The 23,025-nt window shown below is 47.0% G+C and overlaps 2 protein-coding genes across 3 annotated transcripts in view; one reads left to right on the forward strand and one right to left on the reverse strand.

Moving 5' to 3' along the window:
* Positions 1 to 13,520, forward strand: part of LOC137425854 (uncharacterized) — a 138,168-nt gene extending 124,648 nt beyond the window's left edge. Inside the window, exons 11-13 of the mRNA XM_078775774.1 lie at positions 6,987 to 7,253; positions 9,527 to 9,638; positions 13,284 to 13,520. Of these exons, the coding sequence (XP_078631900.1) occupies positions 6,987 to 7,253; positions 9,527 to 9,638; positions 13,284 to 13,290 (386 nt within the window). The 3' untranslated portion in view covers positions 13,291 to 13,520. The remainder of the gene's footprint in view (positions 1 to 6,986; positions 7,254 to 9,526; positions 9,639 to 13,283) is intronic.
* On the reverse strand, positions 13,421 to 22,585 carry MEA1 (male-enhanced antigen 1). Of its 2 annotated transcripts, none has more exons than XM_068112381.2 (4): positions 22,362 to 22,585; positions 15,995 to 16,094; positions 15,333 to 15,485; positions 13,421 to 14,446 (listed from the first exon to the last, which is right to left on the reverse strand). In XM_068112381.2, exons 1-4 carry the CDS (start codon positions 22,554 to 22,556, stop codon positions 14,304 to 14,306), a joined length of 591 nt encoding a protein of 196 aa, XP_067968482.2. In that variant the 5' UTR covers positions 22,557 to 22,585; the 3' UTR covers positions 13,421 to 14,303. The 2 variants fall into 2 exon arrangements, with proteins under 2 accessions (XP_067968482.2, XP_067968483.2); XM_068112382.2 differs by having other exon boundaries at positions 15,397 to 15,485; positions 22,362 to 22,578.
* Between the last annotated feature and the right edge of the window lie 440 nt (positions 22,586 to 23,025).

Raw genomic sequence — 23,025 nt, forward strand, 5'->3', positions numbered from 1 at the left:
CCCACAGGATAACCGAATCCGGAAAGAATTCGCAAACTAAACATACAGCCGGTAGGGAGCATTATTTACAAGACTACGCTGCTATTTACACTACGATCCAGGACCTGTCTTTGGAGGAACACATGCAGATGTTATGCATAGAGAGAGCGCGCTTGCCAACATCGATACACCAACCCACGAGTGCTCTGTGGCCGACGGCCTTTAATAACGTGCAGAGCACCCTTCCCGAGCATCAACAGCACCACCCCACCACCAATCGGTGCAGTCACCATTGTTCATTGGTATAAAAATAAATTCGACAACCCCTAACCCTGCAGGTGTCTCTTGCTCTTCTTGTGGTGCACTTGGTGTTAACTAAAAGTGGTTCACCTGTATGGCATAGGTGCCACGTTGACCCATAGGTCCATCCCCGGGTGGTGCTTGGCCGCAAAAGAGCTGCGGTCCATTGTGGGTGGCCACAAACATTGCGGTCCATATGGTGTATCGATCCAGGCAGCCAACAGCGAAAGTGCAGGCCCACAACTGCGTAGCCAGCACCTCTCTCTCCTCTCTCTCTACCCCAAAGCCAGATCCTCGGAGGTGGGAGACAAAAGAAGAAACAAGTGAGTAAGGTGGTAAGGGCGCAAAAGTGCACGCAATATAAGGTAATGCACACTGGGGGCACATGGGAACCAGGTGAGACAGGTACGTTCCTATCGTACGCCCCCCCCCCCACCAGGTAACCTACATGGCCCCTCCCTTACCCCTTACTGTATCCACAAAACACAACACTACCCATAAACATCTACTTTACAAATCAACAAACATCCCTACTGTCTTCCCCGTTCCTCCCATAAACCAAATTCGTCTTCTCTCCCTCCTAACCAATCAAATTTGCCATTTTCAACTCTCATCAAAATTTGCCATCTCCAACTCAACATCATAATTTGCCATTACCAATTCATCATCAGTCCCTCCTAGGGAGGGAGAGATGGAATCACCCCAATGTCTCATCCACGTCGTGATGCGTCTCACAAATCCTCACAGCAATCTCATTTCCTGCACAAAACAAAGAAAACACAGGTGTGGAGTCATCGTCATCACCACAGGTAAGTGGCTGCGTATGGTGCGACAGGTTCATCAATCCTAACTATCTCCTAAATGACTTTAACAACTTTACACTACCCGGGGTCTTTCTCCGGCCAAACCATTGGCCCTCTTACTCTATTGGTTCTAAAAACCAATTCCCATTGGCCAACTGTGGTGCTCTTCAATTTGGGGTCTCACTCCCCCGATTCATCTCCCGGTGCCCTCGCACAATTTCTGGGCTGTGGCGTGTACCTCTCCCAGTGGGTCTACCCACCTGCACACCTCCACCACTGCAGTTGCCTCCGAGCTTACCTGCTCCTTACCCTAACCTAACTACCTGGGGCAGGCCCTCTGGCACTCTCCCCACTCGGTGCCCTCTCTGGCACTGGGCTACCCGGGTCCATCCTCCGGATCCTCGGGCCCCATCCACAACTCTACCGGCTCCCAGAGCCCACCTGCGGCCTCACCTGGCCGACATCCTCACAGTGGTGGAGTGCCCAACCAACTACACACACTAACAGGCTACACGCCCAGCCATTTCCACAACACTAATGCACCCATCCACAACACCATTCTGCAACCGCACCACAAATGCCAATATCCAACCACAATTTACCTGTACCCTCTACCTAACACTTACACTACCCGCCCCGGGTACTCGTGAAAGGGGTCCACTCTTCCCCCATCCACACCTTCGCACCACGCACACCACTCCATACCACTTACTCCAACTCTCTCCACACACCTGTACCTGCACACCTGTGCTCTCACACCTGGTGCCACCTGCACCCTTCTCTCCCCAAGCGCATTCGCGCTGATCCACACACTCACTACTCATACACTGCTCCACACACCTGTCCAGTTGCACACCTGTGCAATCACACCTGTTCAATCCTCACACACACAGCATCATCTCAGCTAACTACTCCCTTCTGAAACTTGCGCTTCCCAGTCGTCCCTTTAAACTATTGCGCTCCCACGTCATTATCATCCACACTAATCTACCTGCGTCCCCACTACAGGTATCAGTCACTAACTAATCTTAACGTTACCTAAGGTCATCTTCTCTAGATCCCTACACACAATATCCTAACCCACCCGGGCTAGTTTTCACTGCCATACACCCCATAAGCTATTGCTCCTTTGCCCCCCTCATGGGAAGGATGGTGGATTTGCCATCCCACCACATCGGGGGTCTCTCACTACCAATTTTGCACATCAAATTTCAACAAATTAAAAATTTGCCAATCACTGCCCATCATCTGCCAATCACTACTGCCAATCCCTTGCCAATCATCAAATTTTGTTTTTCTCTAATTTTGGGTCCAAAACACTAACCTCATCACCCAGTCGACTCACTAATACCTCTCGGTGCGCCAATCCCTGTCCAAAGCCCGGCTTCGTAAAGCCAAGCAATGGATGCTGGTTGTTTTGTGCCAGCGGCTGGATGCGTCCCGCATTCGGTGCAGGGAAGGAGGTTTACCCGGGCCGAGATCCCACGCACCATCTCGGCACGGAGCCATCCAATGCCCCGATCTCGACCTGCCGGCACGTCTCACCAAAAAGTGGTCGCCATGACGACCCTTTCTATCGGGCTGCCAGCTCCGCCTAGTGGAGCCTGGACGCGGCCGTTCAAAGCGAGGCCCGGCACGCACCGAGGGCCTGCTTCGGCTAAAAGTCGCTCTAACCTCTAACCCGTGTAACGTCGATGCTTCACCTGGACGCTTACACCCCGCAGCCCGTTCCTTGCTCACACATCCAGCCGTGCCCATGCTCCTCGTACCTTTCCTTACACACCCAGGTACACTCATTCCACTCACAGCCTTGGTCACACACCTGACCACCGAACATTTTGGCACACATTCGTTGCTCGCACACCTCACCAAAACACCTCTTCGCGCCCCCTCCTCAGTCACCTCCTCTGTGACAATCACAGGTGTGCTCTCATTCGCACACCCAACCACGTGCCTCACCACCAACTCCAGCGTGCATTCCCACTCACGCTCTACCATTCCAGGTGTGCATCCTTCCATCCCAGGTGTACATCCTCGCTCACCTGTCACAACTAACTCACGCTCCATGTCACTCTCACTACTTTCACCTCCATTCCTGACAACGCACTCACCCTTACTCTTGACAGCGCACTCTTTCCTCGTGCACCTGTCCGTCACACGCCTTTCTCGCGCACACTCTCCCGTTACACCCTCTGTAACACTCACCACAGCTGTGCATTCTTCCTTGCCTTTGACAGCGCACTCTTTCCCCATGCACCTGTCGGTCACACACCTTTCTCGCGCACACTCTCCCGTTACACCCTCTGTAACACTCACCACAGGTGGACACTCTTCCTTACTTCTGACAGCGCACTCTTTCCTCATGCACCTGTCCGTCACACACCTTCCTCGCGCACACTCTCCCGTTACACCCTCTGTAACACTCACCACACCACGCTTCCATGTGCTCCCTCGCACACGCGCTACGACCGACTCACTCTCGCCAGCACACTCACTCCTTGGCACGCACTTTTTCCTCACACACCCCAGAGTCGGACTTTCTTGCACACCTCCTTTTTCGCACACCAGACCTGTCGCACACTTCACCAACGGCCTCTCACGAACACCCGGGTCTATCTCGACCCCCAAGCTTATTAAATCCCCTGGCGCTTCATACGCACGACCATATTGGTCACCACTTACACCGGGTCCTCTTCCTCTTCGCTTCTCCTCCATCACCTGCGAATCCCTCATCCGGTTAATGAGCACATCATCACGATCCAAACACAGACTTTGGACCAATTCTTTTATCTCCTCTTTTATCTCTTTCTTATCCCCTCTCCGTCGCTTCTTAATTTCGCTCATCCCTTCTTCCACTTCTTCTAATTTGTGCTTCACCTCTTTTATTCCCCGGTACGTCTCCTCAAGCTCATCCTCTAAGGCTACCTTGACCGTTTCCAGGTGCGTCCTCACCTGCCGGTCCTTCGTCTCCATTACCTCTATCACCTCGTCCAACCTCGTTGTCAGTCCCTCACGTACCATCTGACATTCCCTCTTCGTCGCTACCAAGTCATCTTTTAGTTCTTTCTGTGTCGCCTTTAAACCTCCTAATACCGCAGTGTTCCTTTGAACCTGCTCCACTAACTCCGTCTGTCCCACCGTCAGCTGTTCTACTCCCAGCGTCAACTCCTCTATACCACCTTGCAATTTTACAGTCCCCTTTCTCACCTCCTTCTCCATGTGCTCCTTACAGTGCCTCACCTCCTCGCGCACTCCTCCGACCTCCTCACTCACTCCTCTTCTGATCTCCTCTCCCATCACTTGCATCTCCTGCCCAGATGCCACCCTCATCTGCTCCATTTCCTCCCTGTGAGCATCCAGTTTGGTTTCTACCCCTATTCTGACCCCCTCTATCTGCTGCTCCATTTGTTTAACTTCCCTTTCCGCTTGGTCCCTCATGTCCCTCAATTTGCCTTCCATACTGTTTTCTAACCCCTCTAACCCATTTTTCACTCCCTCTATCTGATTCTCCTGGGCAGCCATTCTATTTTCTACCCCCATTAACCCATTTTTCACTTCTTTTATCCCGTTGTCTAACCCCTCAAAATTATTGTCTATCTTCCCAAATTTCTTGTCTAACTCCTCAAAATTATTGTCTAACCCCTCACTGGTACCCCTCGCTTCGTCCCTCATTACCCCCATTTGGTTTCCCATTACCCCCATTTGCTCACTCTGAGCATCCATCCGGTTCCCCATTACCCCCATTTGGTTTTCCAATCGCTCACTATTCTTTTCCATAAGGGCCGTCATTTGTATAAAAAAAAGTTCCAATCTTCCCAGCGGCGCTACTTCGGTCGCGGGCACGGTGACCAGCGAGGCGCCATTTTGCGCGCCCGCTTCTTCGTGCGTGACGGCGCTATTTTGCGAACCTGCCGCCCTCACTGCTTCGCTCTCCTCCTGTCCCTCATTTTGGTCCTGGATCGACCCTACCTCACTCTCCTTTACCGGACCCCAGCTGTCTTGATCCGCCATAGCGCGACTTGCAAAATTCGAGTTTCGTAAAACAAATCCAATTTTTTTTTTTCGTTATAATTTCGTCGAGCGCAGTACGCGCTCCGAATCGATTTTCCCTCCCAAAATTTGGGCCTAATAAATTTAGTCCCGGGTTCGAATTCCACTCCTCGACACCAATTGTTACAGACACGACTTTGATGTTAAGGTGGGCCGAGCGGAATGGCCGTCGTGTCCGCACAAATTACCCGACTATACTCGACGTCGACGGAGTCGCGCTACGCTGGCTCAATAAGAAAAAGAAGACACCCGGCTGGGTTATAATGACACAATACGACACCAGGGGTTCAGTTCTCAAGACCTCCGGAGGAGGTTATATTAAGGCGGAAGGTTAGATTACAACTACAAGAGGGACAGCATAGAAAGACAGGCACTTAGACACACTCTTATATTAACCCTAGACAGACCACAGATAAACGGGACAACGCTGACTCACACGGGGTTTGATGGCTAGGAAAGGCAGATAGCGATGGCTCAAGGTGCACTCTTGGCTCAAAGCAGGGTACACGGTTCGGTCCAGAGATGCGGGGAGGTCTCGTCGCAGCGCTCAGAGGTGACGTTCTTTCTCAGGCCTCTCCAAACTCAGGCGCATCTGTTTCAGCGCTCGCAGGTCCGTCTTTCTCCAGCTGGGGGCGAATCTGACGTCACGTCCGGCCAGCGGCTGCGTATATCCGGCGGGGAGTGACACGCCCTCGGCTCGTTAGCTCCGCCTCGTGGAATCGGCACGTTGCTTCTCATTGGGTGCGTGCGGGGGGGGTTACTGGCTCCGCCCCTGACGAGGAGCTGACAGCCAGCCCCTTCGGGGTAACCCCGTGGAGCGCATGGTCTGGAGCTAATCGAGCCGGTGTGAGGACGCATCCTCCCCCGCTCCGCCGCCATCTCCTCTGTTGTTGTTGTAATTGTTGTTGTAGTTGTTGTTATTGTTGTTGTTTGGGGAAGAAGATGGGAGGAGGTATGGGAAAGGTCCTAAACTCACTACTGATGCCATATAATCACATTCTGGTGCAACGAAGAGTCATAATTAATGGAAACGAGGCCTTAACTGACATAGATTAAGAATAACTAGGAAGATGTCCGAAAGTTGTCTACGTGTGGTGCGGTGGACCTGGGCACGACATTTAATGGGGGAATAAGGGGAAGGTCGGCTCTACTGATTGTTATTTACATGCAATGGGACTAGGGAATGGGGGACTGGGGAAAGTTGGGGAGTATTGGAGAAAATAGGGGAATATTTACAAGCGGATATGGAGGCCAAATTCCATATTCGCAACAATATATATATACATATATATATATATATATACATATATATATACACACACACATATACACACGCACACACACACAAAAACACACACACACACACACACACACACACACACACACACACACACACACACACACGATTGCGTTTCTTTTCCCCATCATCCGTCTGTCTGTTGACCACTTGGTTTGTTACATTTTTTTTTGTGTGTCCTGTTTATCCTTTTGCAGAGGTTACAAACCTTATTTAAGGAACGTCTTCCCACCTTTTCACGCACAAACAGCGGCCAGTTTTGATTTGATTTTGAGTGTTCCTTGGGGGACCGTGATAATTAAGAGAATGCAGTAAATTTGGCAAACATCGTTTAGGCATTTGCAGAGGCCTTTCTCAGACCTCCTGTTCAGACAGTCTGCGTTAGCGGACCCTTGACACGACAATACCATCAATTCTAGCAAGGAGTAAATTGGTCATTTTTACACCAACTTCGAGATTAGTGAATACATGACCTGGTTGCTCAAGCTGGTGTAAGTTGATTGTGCACTGTAATTTGAATTCCTCAAATAAAACTTATTCATTTTGTTTTGAAATAGATGAAACAACAATTCTGAGAATGACTGATGACCACAAGTCTTCAAACACCTCTGCCGGCATTGCCACACATATTGGTCATTCCAGATCTACAATAGAACCCACTGGTTCCACCCCCACCAGAAAGATGGCCACAACAACTGGCATGTCATCTGTCATCACCACAGAAGTGGAGCCTTCCACACTTTTGTCTGAAGTTGTTATTTCCACAACAAAACAGCACACCGTCAGCACAACACAACCAGAGACTCCAACCAGTGTTACCAAAGGTGAGTGTTCCGAAACCAGTTTTGAAGCTGTCGACTTTATTGGATTCGTAATGTGAATAATTTGGTTGCTGCTATGTTGTTGTTTTTGTCACGGCCCTTCAAACAAATGATTTGGGAGTTCTGCAATGTTTGTCAAGCTTTGAAATTGAGGTTACCGTACATCTGTTGTATTGTTCTCTATGTGATTCCCTGATTAGAAAGAGCCCGACGATTCTCATGCTTATCTTTCTCCCCAGATGTTTTCATAATCCTTCCCATAGGTAGTGTGTCATGCACCAGCGCTTAACTACAACCTCTTTCTAAAGATGGCAGGACGGACTCTATGAATGGCATTCTATCCGAAACAATATGGGATGATACTTTGAATTGAACTCATCGTTGGCCAATTTGAATTAAAATTTTGATTTGATTGCTACATGTACTAGCAGAGAACCGGCCTTTCAGGTGATCTTGCTCCAAGCATACAACACATTCTTCTGACACATCCCTTTATCTGGGTGGTGTATAGGCAACACACCACTGTCTCAGTCGCTCCCAAAAATAAAATAAAAATAACCCTGGTTACATACATGAAGCAAAAACATGCCTACTGCTTATGTGCATCACGCATCACTCCTCTCCTCCCCGTTGCCCCCCTCACCCTTCCATCCCCCTCTCCCCTTCCCCTTACCTTCCAGTCTCTCTTCCCCTCCCCCTCCCCATACCCCACCTATTTCCCTTCTCCCTGCCTCCTCCCCCCTTCCCCTCTCCTCTTCCTTCCTCTCAACTCCCCCTCACCCCTTTCCTCCTCCTCCTCCTTCCTCCTCTCTTCTCTTCTCTTCATATTCCCTTGACGAAGCGACTCTGCGTTGCCCAGCAACACCTGGTACTTTTGCTAGTATATAATACATTGTGGTTATATAGCTGAGACAGTTACAATTGAATTGGCTCTTGGGCTGACATCAAAAGCCTTAAAGCCTGAGGCCTATACGTACCGTCACCTTCACATGGCCAATAAAGCCTATCAGCCCAAACCTTTCGCTATTTGATGATCATTTTAACAGTCGCTTGGGATGTTTTACAGTTTGCACTGAACGGAAAACTTATGGGGAGTGCATGGCAATCGTGAATATGACACTTCCAAAGATGTGTTGCGATTACCAAAATGGTAGACGTACGATTTGTTTTCAGGTTACAAGTGTGAGTGGCATTGGCTTTCCAACCAACAAGTTTCAGGTTACAAGTGTGAGTGGTCAGCTTTCCAACCAATTGGTGAAGAGCGGATATGCATACATACATACATACATGCATGCACACACTTGTCCAATATACATACAGTAGCTAAAAAAGGGTGGGGGTGGAAGAGGGTTCAATTTGACTTTATTTAAATCCACAAAGTCACTTTCACTTCCGGCCTTTTTCATCTTTTCCAGCCAAACCGCTGGGCTGATCCCCCTGAAACTCGACAGCAGGGTTCCGCTCATGACTGGTAACAGGATTGCAAAGCTCGTTCCGGTCACGTGACTGGAAGTGTCAGAATAGCCGACAGTAAATTCCTTCAAAAAATTTTCTCCAAACCTACCATTCAGAATGCTACCAAGTTTGGGTTACAACATTAGGCCAGGGCACAAATAAGCTACAGGTCCAGTGGTCCTATTTTATTTGTTTATCACCATGCTGTTAACTGCTTACAGCTGCTGGGGCAGTTTCATTGACGTGGGATTACAATCCAGGACAAGCTGCCATTCCGACAGAAAATATTCAACTGAGGGTGCAGCAAATTTGGAATTTGTTCACGGTGCCGTCAATAGCTCGCCTACTCTTCATGAAGGACACTGTGGGATCTTTCACATCCAACAACGAACGCTGGCAGATGGGACGCCCCAGTTTAACATCCATTTGAGAGACAGTGCACACATTGATTACTCACCTTACACGTACAACACCTAGCTATGGTTTCTGAAAGGGCAGGCCAGCACGGATGGTCTGCAAGAGAACACGTAATTGCTCCAGGTCAATCCACATAAACATTCGAAAGTCGTATCGTCGACCGACATCGTTTGCTGTATTACCTGTCCACCTGGTGGTACTTTTTTGTGCGAAAAATGTTGAGTTCCATTAAAAGCTGGGCCTTGTCATAGCCAAATAGAAAATCAATCTTACCCTTACCTTCCCCCCCTCCCTAATTACTTTGTATAAAATTCATGAGTAACGATTTCATTTTTGTGACTACTTTAAAACTGCAGCAATTATCGAGTTTAACATCAATGCAAATCTGGCTGTCATTGGTGCAGGTCCCTTGGGCACCACAGCGATCATCCTCATCATCGTGGTTGTGGCTATTGCTGTTGTTGTGATAATGTGTATTGTCATCCTCACCATACAAAGGGGGTCTGGCGAGTACAAGTAAGTGTTCTCTCCCCGTTTGTAAACATTCCATTTTAGAGATGTAAAAGCTGTGTGGATTTACACCAGGAAACAACTTGAAAATCTTTAGTGGAACAATGTGGTTAGAAGTTATGCCAAACAAGTAAACGAAAAAACATGTTTTTGGGCTGCACACTTTATTATTTTTTAAAGTTTTAAACCTTTTTTTATTTATTCTATTTTTAAAATGAAATTTTGATATATGAAAATGTACCAGAAAAGAGGACCGTGGACCAAATTTAAGCTCTTTAGGACGTATGGAACCGAGAAAACGAACGACTCAGAGATTTGAAACGGAACAAAAAGTTCAGATGAAGTGAAATAAAAGTGTGTAATAATAACAATAATAATAATAATAATAATAATTTTTTTTTTAAAAACATTCACTTTAAGTGAGTTTGGTGGGGAAACCAGTTTGATTTTAAAACCTTTTCCTAGTTTTACTTGCAAAATCGAAGATTTTTCAAGTATATTGGTCGGTTGCATTTGTATTCTGTCTTTTTCTTCTTCTTTTTTTGTATACAGAGTCGAGGCTCGTGAAAGAGCTAACATTTATCAAACAAACAAATCAAACAAAGAAGCAAACAAAGTATATAAAAAGGGGAGCGGTCGACAAGATGGGGAGAGAAGGGGAGGAAGCACACAACCACAACATTTGAGGGCAGGGACATCGGGAGATGTGTGGGAGGCAGACGGCTTGGGGGAGGCAGGATAGGTATAAAACGCAAGGAGACCAAGGACTTCCAGGAAAGAAGGCAAAAGCCACCTCAAAAAAGTGGATTTGGGGTGAAATTAGCGGGGGTAGAAAAGATCAAGGTTTTGGATTGGGGAAGATAAGAGATGGTGGTGAACATCCGTTTTAAAGACCTGGAGGGAGGAGTGGGATTGAAGAGAGTGAGGGAGTTTGTTCCAGAGGCGGGAGAAAAGAGGAATGAAGGAGTGAAGGTGAGCAGAGAGTCTTGATTTTGGCAGTTTAACCATAAGAGGGTTGCAGGCAGATCTTGTGCGACCTGCAGGAATATTTGGGGGACAGAGCCCAGAGAGAGCTGGGGGAGCAAGGCCGGAGGAGTCGGTAGAAGACGGAAAGACCACCAACCTGCCTGCGGTGAGTAAGTGAAAGGCCCTCGGAGATATCGTCATCGCGGGAGATTCCAATGATTCTGAACGCTTTGGTTTCAACAGCGTGGAGACGAGCTTGGTGTGAGGCAGGAGCACCAGACCAGAGGGGAGAACAGTATTCCATTGAGCTGCGGATGAAAGCCTTGTATGTGGTGAGGAGCTCAGGTGTGCCAAGGAAGGACTTCGCACGACGGAGGATGCCCAGTCGACGACTGGCTTTGGAGGCCAGCTTGGAAATGTGGTTTTCCCAGGAAAGATCATGGCAGATAGTGAGACCCAAAAGCTTGAGTGACAGAACTTCTTGGAGAGGATTATTCAGAAAGTAGATGGGAGGGTTGTCCAGTCGGTCTTTTCGGGGAGACATCGTAAGAGTGTAAGATTTGTCAGGATTGAAAGACATGTTCCACTTGTTTGCCTAGTCTGTGATTTTGTCCAGGTCTGCAGAGAGTGAGGAGGCTGCAGACTGCCAATCTGAGGGATGAGGAATGGAGCGGCAGAGAGTGGAGTCATCAGCAAAGAGATAGAGAGGATTTTCAAGAGAGTCAGAGAGATCATTGATGAAGACCAGAAAAAGCACAGGGCCCAGAACACTGCCTTGGGGAACTCCAGCCTGAACAGGAAGGGGAGATGAGAGAAACCCATTCAGGGCCACACGTTGACTACGATGAGAGAGGAAATCCGCCAGCCATGCGTGGAGATTTCCATGGATACCAAAGGAGAGTTTGGTGAGCAGAGCAGGGTGCCAGACCGTATCGAAGGCACGTGATATGTCGAGGGAGACAGCTCTAATTTCCTGTTTGGCATTGAGGACCTCCATCCATTGTTGAGACAGCAGAAGCAGCATGTCCAGAGTAGAGTGACCTGGTCTGAAACCAAATTGATGATCAGAGATCAAGCCATTGGAGAAGAGGAAAGATTTCATATCCAAAGCAATGATGGATTCCATGACTTTGCTGATAATTGGGAGAAGGCTGATTGGTCTGTAGTTGTCGTCTGTTTGTTTGTCACTCGCCTACAGGTCAATTCTAAACCGATCGTTATGAAACTTCACCAAGTTGAAGAGGCCGTCACAATTGAGAAGCCTATCGATTTTGAGGTCAAAGGTCAACTCAAGGTCACACTTCCAAAAGCATCAATTTTCATCTGAAAAACTGACAATTTTCTCCAGATTGACTTGAAAATAGAACAGCATTTGCATATCGAGTCATTAAATAAGGAATCCAACGATATTTGAGGTCAAAAAGTCAAAGGTCAACTTAAGGTCAAACTTCCAAAATCATCAATTTTCATCCGATTGACCTGAGCTTTGATCAAGATTGTCAATTATAATCTTAATGAAATAGATAATTTGATGTATCCATGGCAACCTTTTATTTTAGGGAGGGGTAGATTTTGCAAGTATTATGCTTTGCATGACGCCTTCTTGTTTGTTTTGTTGAAGCTTTACCAAAAGCACTTTAAAGTCCCAATCAGCAATGTAGTGATCCTCCAAATCTTAATACATCACAACTCTAAAGGTGGGTTTTCATGGGACACGCGAACGGTTCGCGAAGGTGTCGAAAAAATGGCAAAGTCCAACATTCGTATTTTAGGCTCCAAAAGTTCGCCAAACATGCGCGGGGGTTCGGAAGCGTCGTCAATTGTTCGCATCCTGTTTCAAACATTTTTGAAATACCCGCCGAACAAAAAACGACTCCTGCGAACAATTGACGACGCTTCCGAACCCCCGCGCATGTTTGGCGAACTTTTGGAGCCTAAAATACGAATGTTGGACTTTGCCATTTTTTCGACATTCGCATCCTTCGCGAACCGTTCGCGTGTCCCGTGAAAACCCACCTTTAGTGCTGAAGAAACATTTTCAAATTGCAGATTCGTGACTGGAAAGGAAAAGCAAAACAAACAAATTTTGTTGATTATGCAAAAGTCAATCCCAAATGTTGAACTGGTTTTTGTTGAAGTTCCCAGGCCATATAAGTATTCTTCAGATAAACCGTTTAAGGTTCATAAACGTGAACAAACACCTTTTTTTCTTTTTTTTGTGTGTACAGAGTCGAGGCTCGTGAAAGAGCTAACGTTTATCAAACAAACAAAACAAACAAACAAGCAAAGTATATAAAAAAGGGAGCGGTCGACAAGATGGGGAGAGAAGGGGAGGAAGCACACAAACACAACATTTGAGAGCAGGGACATCGGGAGATGTTTTTGGAGGGAGAGGGCCTGGGGGGAGGCAGGATAGGTATAAAACGCAAGGACACCAAGGACTTCCAGGAAAGAAGGCCTGCCACATTAATTGGTGGCAAAGGATTCACATTTGAGATTTTTAAAAAAAAACAGACATTTGGTCCCGTCTCCCTCCATGCCCCAATTTTTATAGAATTCAGTTTTCTAAAGATCCATTACAAAACCTTCTTTTTACAGGTAGTGAAGGACACGTGATTTGCATGCATTCAAAATTTGAAGATCATTCACGATTTGTTTGTGCCCCTACCCTTCTTCCCCATGCAGACTGTGACGTTTCAACTCAACACGGATGATAGAACACCCACCCAATATAATTGTCAACTTTTTCAAGTAAATCCTTGTACGAAGGTTTATGTGTGATGCTCTTTTATATGTGAAAGATACCGATTGACCAGATAGAATGCAGTATTTTTGGATATATTTGAATGCAATACAACATCAAAAATGCCCCCCTCTCACCCCCTCTTGCTTCCATCACAATAAAGAGACTATTGCTCGAAATATGCATTTTACAACACCATCAGCAAGCGTGAAAATCACCATTTCAAATCAAATTGTTCTCATCATAGCATCCACACCGAGCTTTCCTGTAGCAATTTTCTCACACCATCAGTTCAACTGCAAGTTTGTTATACAAGGTGCCTTAGAATGTAATACACAACCATAAATAACGAAGGGCTTCGGAATTACCAATCAGATGTGCGATCTGGGTAAGACATGACATTGAAAACCTTATCACATAACTGAGGCCTCCAAGGTATGGCCTGGCACTTTGCAGTCAGTGGACCCCTTGGCAACTTTCCCGCAGCTTTTATGCCGTTTACGAATAGAAACGATTTTTCTGTCAGCAATCGACTTGTCCACAAAAGATTATCTCTCTTGAGTGACGTTCAAAAAAAATAATAAAAACTATCGCTCACATCGACCTGCATTCTCAGCATTTTCCACGCTCTTGGTCGTTCAAACAAGTCCCAAAATTCACTGACAAGACTTCACAAGATGGATGAAGATAGATTTCCAAAGAGAACAGATGTGTTGAAAGAGCGAGGCAGGATAAAAAGGGAGAGACCGTGGTTGAGATGGGAGGATTGTGTGAAGGATGTCAGAAAGGTGGAGGTGGATGGAGAGTGGAATGAGGTGTCTAGCTAGTGATGAGGCCAGTAGAGAAGTGTTGTGGACAGAGCAGAGCAGCAGCTCACTACCAGTAGTCTTCATCTCATTTGGAGGGATTTTGAGGAAGAAGAGACTCCCGAGCAGAACCAACAAACAGTGAATCAGCTCTGATCAGTTGGGTGAAGAACGTCCTTGAATGATCTTGTTGACCATCGCTTGCCACTGGTCATCTGTGAATTCATGTGCCCATGTTGGTGTTGCTCGGTGAGGAAGCCTCACAGAAACCATGGTCCTTTTCACCAGCTCCACATGCTCTGCCAATAAGAAAGGGTAGAGTTTTTCATTAATCTTGGAGAGCAAGGCACCAACATCACAACAACAGGCATTTTAAGGCCATTTTCCCTGCTAGAGCGGGGTTTGCCTTGCGGTCCCCATGACAATCTTCTCCATTTTGCCCTATTTTTTGCATCTCTCCTTGTTAACCCCCTTGCCCGCATTTCTTCTTCCACCACATTTAGCCAAGTCTCTCTCGGTCTTCCCTGTCCTCTGCTTCCTTCTACATTCATTTCCATCATTCTTCTCAACCAGTCACTTTCATCCTTCCTCAACACATGACCAAACCATCTCAACCTGTTTCTCTTCACAGCATCAATCACAGGCTCTATTCCCATCATCTTTCGCAATTCATCATTTGTCTTCCTCTCTCTCAACGATACTCCACACATCCACCGAACCATTTGCATTTCCACCCTTTCCAGCCTTCGTTGCTGCTCTACGTTCATTACCCATGTCTCGCTCCCATAAATCAAACACTTCTCACACATGCAGCATACACCTTTCCCTTCAGCTTCAACGACACTCCCGTCCTCGTCAGCATGCCACTCAGTTCCCGAAACTTCTTCCATGCACATCTCACTCTAGCAACCGTTGCAGAGTCTGATCCACCTTCTCCATTCAGCATGTCTCCTAGATAGCAAAATGTTTTCACACCTTCCAGCTTCATGCCGTCTCCAAGATCCAACTCAACATTTCCTCCATCTGCAGCTCCCTCTGTGCACACCTTAAACTTGAATGTAGCTACCACACTGGTTAATGACCCTCTCAGACCACTACATTTTTGATGAACCCACTCAGCGCACATTGTACATTGAATGGAGTTCACTCCGACACTCTTCCTGCACACAGCACACGGCCACTTACCAGTTCTTTCCACCTCACCACATGCTTTCCCACTTGCCATCATCTTCATTTGTCCGTTATTCACCTTCAGACCTTTTGCCTCCATACATTCCTTCCACTTGTTCATCTTCTCCTTCAGTCCATCCATACTTTCCGCAATCAACACCAGATCATCTGCATACAACAACTCCCACGGTAAACCCTCCTTTACGTTCCAAGCCAGCAGATCCATCACAGCTACAAATAGTAGTGGACTTAGTACCGACCCCTGATGCACTCCCACCTTCACCTCAAACTCACCACTGTTCCCGTCCTTCGTCCTTACAGCTGTGCGCGCTCTCTCGTACATTGCCATCACTACTCTGATCAACCATTCCTCCACTCCTAACTTCCTCAATGCCCATAAAGGCACCCACGTAGAGAATCCTTAAACTATCTGCCGGGCACCAATTAGAACACAGATTTACGTTTGTTGATGCCACAGCGGCAGACATTACCCAATTCCAGAATGACGAAAAACAAAATACAGAAAGTTGTGTACATTTCACCAATTGATGAAATGTCTAATTTCAGCTTTCTGGTGCACAACCATCACAATACAACATTACATGCAAATACAAAATGGTGGTTTGGCTTTCCCACAACTCCCAAAGCTATGGGGGATTTTTATTTCTTTTTTTTACCTTCATCCATGTCAATAGATTGCAAATGTATCTCATTCACTGTCTCTGCATTTATGTCAATCTCTGGAGGTGGCGGCGGTGGTAGGTACAACCTCATTTCCTGTGAAACATCACACGCATAGTGGTTAACAGAATGGAATACCGAGAAACGGTCGTCATGTGATATCACAGTCAAATAAAGAGGGGATGTAATCTAATGCATTTCTATCTAAGTACCCACCCCATATATACACAAAGAATTAAGTTAAGCACCCCTACACAACGAATTAAGGTAAGCACCCCCTAATATATATTCTTTGTGTATATGTATACATTGGCATATATTCTAAGGTATGTGAGATCAAATAATGATTGGTATGACATTAGCAATTATCCATTGATGAAATTGAGTGATCAAAGTGAAAAAAAGTGATTGGTTGAGTCAGTGATCCGATCACGTGGGTCCTACACACGTCATTGACGCAAAGATCGCTAGAGGTCTTCTCAGAACAATGACTGTACGTTAGAAAACATAAACGTCATCCACACTGTCCGTGATGGACCTATAGCTCCATACTTAAATTGAGGTGAAAATATGCCTAAAATTCCCAAAAAATTTCACCTTAAATTATTCAGAATAAAATATTGAAAACGGCATGATTGTTATGTTTTTATGTGACCATAATATCACTTCTCCAGAAAATATAGCAATATCATGGGTATATTACACTGTTTTGACGACAACAAACTTGTAATGTGCGAGGTTGTAAAAAAACGGGGGGGGTGCTTAACTTAATTCTTTGTGTATACATGACACCATATTTTGAACGAAAACGGCACTTGGTAGAGAAGATACGTCCACGAGGCTGACCAGTTTACGTTTTGTATCCCACAGATAAGTCAGATCTGGATGCGGTCCTGAGCCAAAATGTAATTGGCTTGTTCTTGTCACATACCCAACACACGCATGCACATGCACGACTATGACTGCGCTATGCTTTATATCGTTTTTGGTCCCATCTCTCAATGGTGAAGAATTAGTTAAATTCTCATAACAGGATCTTCACCAAAATCTAATCAATTTGTCCTCGTGACACACACTACCTGCCTACCAAATTTCATCCAAATATGTCCACAACCTTTTGATATATCCTGCACACAAACAAACAAACAGACAGGGGTGAAAACTTAACCTCCGTCCATTGCAGATGGGAGACATAACAAGACATCCAGCCAAAACTAAGCATAAAAGACTATAGTCATCAAAGGCCAACCACAGGTTGTAAGGGGATCTTAAAACTTTAAGTGAAAATGTGAACTTGCTTGTGCATGCGACTAATTTTAAAGCTCATTCACCTCAAACTACTGTCAAGGTAGGAGAATTTAGCATTTACTTTCATTTTACTGTCCCAGAATCCCTTGCATGACCAGGATCATTAGTGGGAACAGCGTTAGTTTGTCTGTTGGAGTATTAATTGATAAATGTGAATTCCTCAAACAATTTTGATGATGATCTTTACCTCTGCCACCAAGGGTGGAGGGAGGTTATGTTTTCACCCATGTCTGTCTGCCTGTCCCGTCTGCCTGTCCCGTCTGCCTGTCCCGTCTGCCTGTCCCGTCTGCCTGTGAACAAGATATCTCAAAATGTTGTGGACGGATTCAGACGAAATTTGGTAGAGATGTAGTGTATGTGACAAGGAAAAAATGATTAGATTTTGGTGAAGATCTGGATCCGGATCCGGCTAGAATAATTTTTTTTAAAGTGATTCTTCACCATTGGGAGATGGGGCCAAACCGATACATAGCAGGATATCTCAAAAAGTTGTGGATGGATTTGGATGAAACTTGGTGGAGAGGTTGGGTGTATGACAAGGACTAATCAATTTGATTTTGGTGAAGATCTGAATATGTATTCGGCTAAGATAATTATTTAATTTTAAAGTGATCCTTCACCATTGAGAGATCGGGTGAAAAGCGATATATATAACATGATGTTTTAAAAAGTTATGGTCGTGTTATGACTAAACTTGGGGGATGCGTTTGTTAGGTGACAAAAACAATCCGATTAGATTTTGGTTCCGCAAAAGAAACTCGCTTTGCTTGACTTCAGTGAAATGCCACACTGATTCTAAAAGAGATCTGCTGCAGACCATCATCCACACAGCCATGCGGGTTTGTAAAGGTTTTGAGCAACCCTAGCCTTGGACAACACCATCTCAAGATTACAATCCTCTTCAGCAAACAAAACTATAGATTTCAATACTTAGCAAAAGGATAAACTTCAACAATAGAGGACCTCATGACCACAAAGGTAAGAAAATTACAAAACCAGTCACTTATAATGATAGGAGTTGGTAAACAAAAATCTCAGATTCACAAGGGAATGTAATTCCTCACCCCCCCTCCTCCCTCCTCCATTCACTTGACCTCTGCAGAATCAGAAGGAAGAAACCAGACCAATGTTTACCTGCTTTACTTTGTAGGAGTTGTTTTAAGGCATCACGTGCCATTCCTGTCTGGATTGGTTGAAATACACAGACATGGCAAGTCAAAAACCTATATATATATTTAGTTAAGGTTCGTGGAAGAGCGAGTAAACTGAACGAAACAGGACATAACTAACAAAAACAGGATGCACACTATGTATGCATGGGGTGGACCAAGATGGACACATAAGGAACTCAAAGGAAGGAAAATTGGAAGGAGGAGGGATTTGGGCGTGATTAATGAGGGTAAAGAAGATCATGGTTTTGGATTGGCGACAATGAGTTGGTGGTGAACAGATATCTTGAAGACCTGGAGGGAAGAATGGGATTGAAGAGGATGTTGAAGTTGATGGGAAAAAAAGAGGGACTGGATTGTGGTGTGGTCGAGTGGTGAGCAATGATCCTGGATTTAGCTGGGTTCACCAGAAGGGGGTTGATGGTGGACCATGTGAGCCCTGCACAAAAGGAAGGAGGAGGGACATGAAAAGAGTAGAGGGTGCAAGACCAGAAAGGAGTCGAAAGAAGACAAGAGATACCACTGACAAGCCTGCAATGGCGAAGTGATACTCAGCTTCATCGTGGGAGATACCAATGATATTCAATGCCATGGTTTCCACGGTGTCAAGCTGAGCAAGATGAGAGGCAGGGGAGCCTGCCCAGAGGGGAGAGCAGTACTCCATCAAGCTGCGGATAAAGGCCTTGTCGGTGGATCGGAGTTCAGATGATGCCCAGTCAGCAGCTGGCTTTGTTGGCCAACATGAAATGCGGCTTGCCAAAGAAAGATCATGGCTGATATCGTGAAACCCAGGAACTTGAATGACTGAACTTCCTCAAGAGGATCGTTAAGAACGTAGGGAGGAGAGTTTGCTAGAGAGTTGTTTCAGGGAGAGATAGTGAGAGTGTGTGATTTGTCATGATTGAAAAACATGGAGAGCAAGACAGGATGCCAGACGGTGTCAAGAGCACAAGATATGTCCAGAGACGGCCCTCATCTCGTGTTTGACATTGAGGGCCTCCATCAATTGTTGGGTGAGTATAAGCAGCATGTCCAAGGTGTAGTGACCTGGTCTGAATCGAAATTGGTGATCTTAGATGAGGTTGTTGGAGATCAAGAATTTCATATCAACTGCGATGATCGATTCCATGACTTTGCTGATGATTGGAAGTAAGCTGATAGGTCTGTAGTTGATGGGATCGGTTTTTTCACCTTTTATGTAATGCAGTGATGTTGGCAGATTTCCACAGATGGAAGATGACCTCGCATAAATTACAGGGTGCACAGGGCAGAAAGAGAGAGAGAGATGTGCAATGACAGTAGAGCAGATTTTTAGGTCACGTGAGCTGATGACGTCCGGTGCAGTGTCAGAGTCGAGGGTTGAAAGAACTTCCTCAGGTGCAAAAGACCTGAAGGTCCAAGGATCCTGAGAGTCCAAGAGCAGTTGGGTATGACAGGAAGGATGGCTGCCAAGAGTGAGGGGTTGAGGACGCATGATTTGGAAGCAAACACAGAATTGAGACGTTCATCCTTCTCATGAGCTGAGTCGGCTGTGGTGCCATTCGAAGAGAGGAAAGGATGGAAAGGGAGCATACATACTACGCTAGAGACACTTAAAGTGCCACCAGGTTTTAGAGAAGGAGGACAAGTTTGGAAGTTCATTCTTGTGGTTGGAGTGGGGTGTGTGGGGTGTCTGTCGAGTGTGTGGGGTGTGGGGGAATGCTCGAGTGTGTGGGGGAATGCTCGAGTGTGTGGGGGAATGCTCGAGTGTGTGGGGTTGGAGGAATGCTCGAGTGTGTGGGGTTGGAGGTATGCTCGAGTGTGTGGGGTGTGGGGGAATGCTCGAGTGTGTGGGGGAATGCTCGAGTGTGTGGGGTTGGAGGAATGCTCGAGTGTGTGGGGTTGGAGGTATGCTCGAGTGTGTGGGGTGTGGGGGGAGTGCTCGAGTATGTGGGGTGTGGGGGAGTGCTCGAGTGTGGGGGGAGTGCTCGAGTATGTGGGGTGTGGGGGAGTGCTCGAGTGTGTAGGGTGACTGGGGAAGATTTGAGTGTGTGGGATGTGGGGGAATGCTAGAGTATGTGGGGGGTGGGGGAATGCTCGAGTATGTGGGGTGTGGGGGAATGCTCGGGTGTGTGGGGTGTGAGAGAATTCTCGGGTGTGTGGGGTGAGAGAAATTTCGGGTGTGTGGGGTGTGGGGGAATGCTTGGGTGTGTGGGGTTTGGGGGAATGCTCGAGTGTGTGGGGTGTGGGGAAATGCTCAAGTGTGTGGGGTGTGGGGGAATGCTCGAGTGTGTGGGGTGTGGGGGAATGCTCGAGTGTGTGGGGTGTGGGAGAATGCTCGAGTGTGTGGGGTGTGGGGGAATGCTCGAGTGTGTGGGGTGTGGGGAAATGCTCGAGTGTGTGGGGTGTGGGGGAATGCTCGGTTGTGTGGGTGTGGGGAAATGCTCAAGTATGTGGGATGTGGAGGAATGCTCGGGTGTGTGGGGTGTGGGGGAATGCTCAGGTGTGTAGGGTGTGGGGGAATGCTCGGGTGTGGGGGAATGCCCAGGTGTGGGGGAATGTTCGGGTGTGTGGGGGAATGCTCAGGTGTGGGGGAATGCTTGGGTGTGGGGGAATGCTTGGGTGTGTGGGGTGTGAGGGAATGCTCGGGTGTGTGGGGATGTTCGAGTGTGTGGGGTGTGGGGGAATGCTCGAGTGAGTGGGGTGTGGGGGAATGCTGAAGTGTGTGGTGTGTGGGGAAATGCTCGAGTGTGTAGGGTGTGGGAGAATGCTCGGTTGTGTGGGTGTGGGGAAATGCTCAAGTATGTGGGATGTGGAGGAATGCTCGGGTGTGTGGGGTGTGGGGGAATGCTCGAGAATGTGGGGTGTGGGGGAATGCTCAGGTGTGTGGGGGAATGCTCGAGAATGTGGGGGAATGCTCAGGTGTGTAGGGTGTGGGGGAATGCTCGGGTGTGGGGGAATGCTCAGGTGTGGGGGAATGCTCAGGTGTAGGGGTGTGGGGGAATGCTCGAGAATGTGGGGCGTGGGGGAATGCTCAGGTGTGTAGGGTGTGGGGGAATGCTCGGGTGTGGGGGAATGCTCGGGTGTGGGGGAATGCTCGGGTGTGGGGGAATGCTCGGGTGTGGGGGAATGCTCAGGTGTGGGGGAATGTTCGGGTGTGTGGGGGAATGCTCAGGTGTGGGGGAACGCTTGGGTGTGTGGGGTGTGAGGGAATGCTCGGGTGTGTGGGGTGTGATGGAATGCTCGGGTGTGTGGGGATGTTCGAGTATGTGGGGTGTGGGGGGATGTTCGAGTGTGTGGGGTGTGGGGGAATGCTCGAGTGAGTGGGGGAATGCACTGGTGTGTGGGGTGTGAGGGAATGTTCGGGTGTGTGGGGTGTGGGGGAATGTTCAGGTGTGTGGGGGAATGTTCGGGTGTGTGGGTTGTGGGGGAATGTTCGGGTGTGTGGGTTGTGGGGGAATGCTCGGGTGTGTGGGTTGTAGGGGAATGTTCGGGTGTGTGGGAATGCTCGGGTGTGGGGGAATGCTCGGGGGTGTGAGGGAATGCTTGGGGGTGTTGGGTGTGGGGGGATGTTCGGGTGTGTGGAAATGCTCACGTATGTGGGGTGTGGGGGAAGGTTTTAGAGTGTGAGGGCAAAGCATTGAGAGGGTGGGGTGAGAAGGTTGTTGTTTTTTTGCTGCTGTGTTGAAGTTTTTCGGGAACACTCCACAAGGATCATTTATCGGCTCTCGGACCGTTATTTTTCACAAGTTACATCAATGAGTTGGATTGTGGGGTTAAAAGACAGCTTTCCAAATGCGACATGAGTTCGCATGGAGGGCGGTAATCAGATTTAGGAAAGTCTCGATACCTTCATTGATTGAGCAAGAGAATGGCAAACTCTGACGGAAACAAAGGCCTCACTCACTCGCAGCGTCTCGTCGATGTCCGTCGCTTCAGTTTCCCCTTCGTCACAAGGTTCCTGCGACAGAGACACGTATCCAACACCGACGGCGTCGTCCGCATCGTCGCTGTCCGAGTCCATCTCCGGATCGCTTCCCGGAGCTACTCGCGTTTCCATCTCCGAATCTGAGCCCGAAAATCGAACCTTTTCCGGTCCCATTTTACTGGATATCAAACTTACACCGCCTCATAATACCAGCATTTCTTTAATTTTATTTACATTCTCATTTTGTTAACCGTTTTCATGTATTTAACGACTTTTCGCTGATGTAATTGATAATGGAAGTTTAACGAATTACAGCTTTCATTTTGCATTTGGTGCGAACGCAGCAGAATTCTAAAGGTTGAAAGGATAAAGTACAAGTCGAGCTTTACGATACACCATGAATAAAATGTAAAACGAAAAATATATTAACAGTGAATTTCTTAATTTCCCCTTAATTTCATTTACTACATAATTGTTTTGCCAATATTTCGCAATGCAAATTTTACCAGCATCACTTCTATATTTGTACACAGATTAAACTTTTGGAGGTGTATATGAACATTGTTCATCTCGAGGATGGACATTTTCTTTTGGTGTGCTTTGATATATTTTGCAATATTTGCTAAGCGAATGCGCAGCAAAG

Source organism: Myxine glutinosa, chromosome 4, assembly GCF_964187855.1.
Source record: "Myxine glutinosa chromosome 4, kmMyxGlut1.1, whole genome shotgun sequence".
Taxonomy (NCBI): Eukaryota; Metazoa; Chordata; class Myxini; order Myxiniformes; family Myxinidae; genus Myxine; species Myxine glutinosa.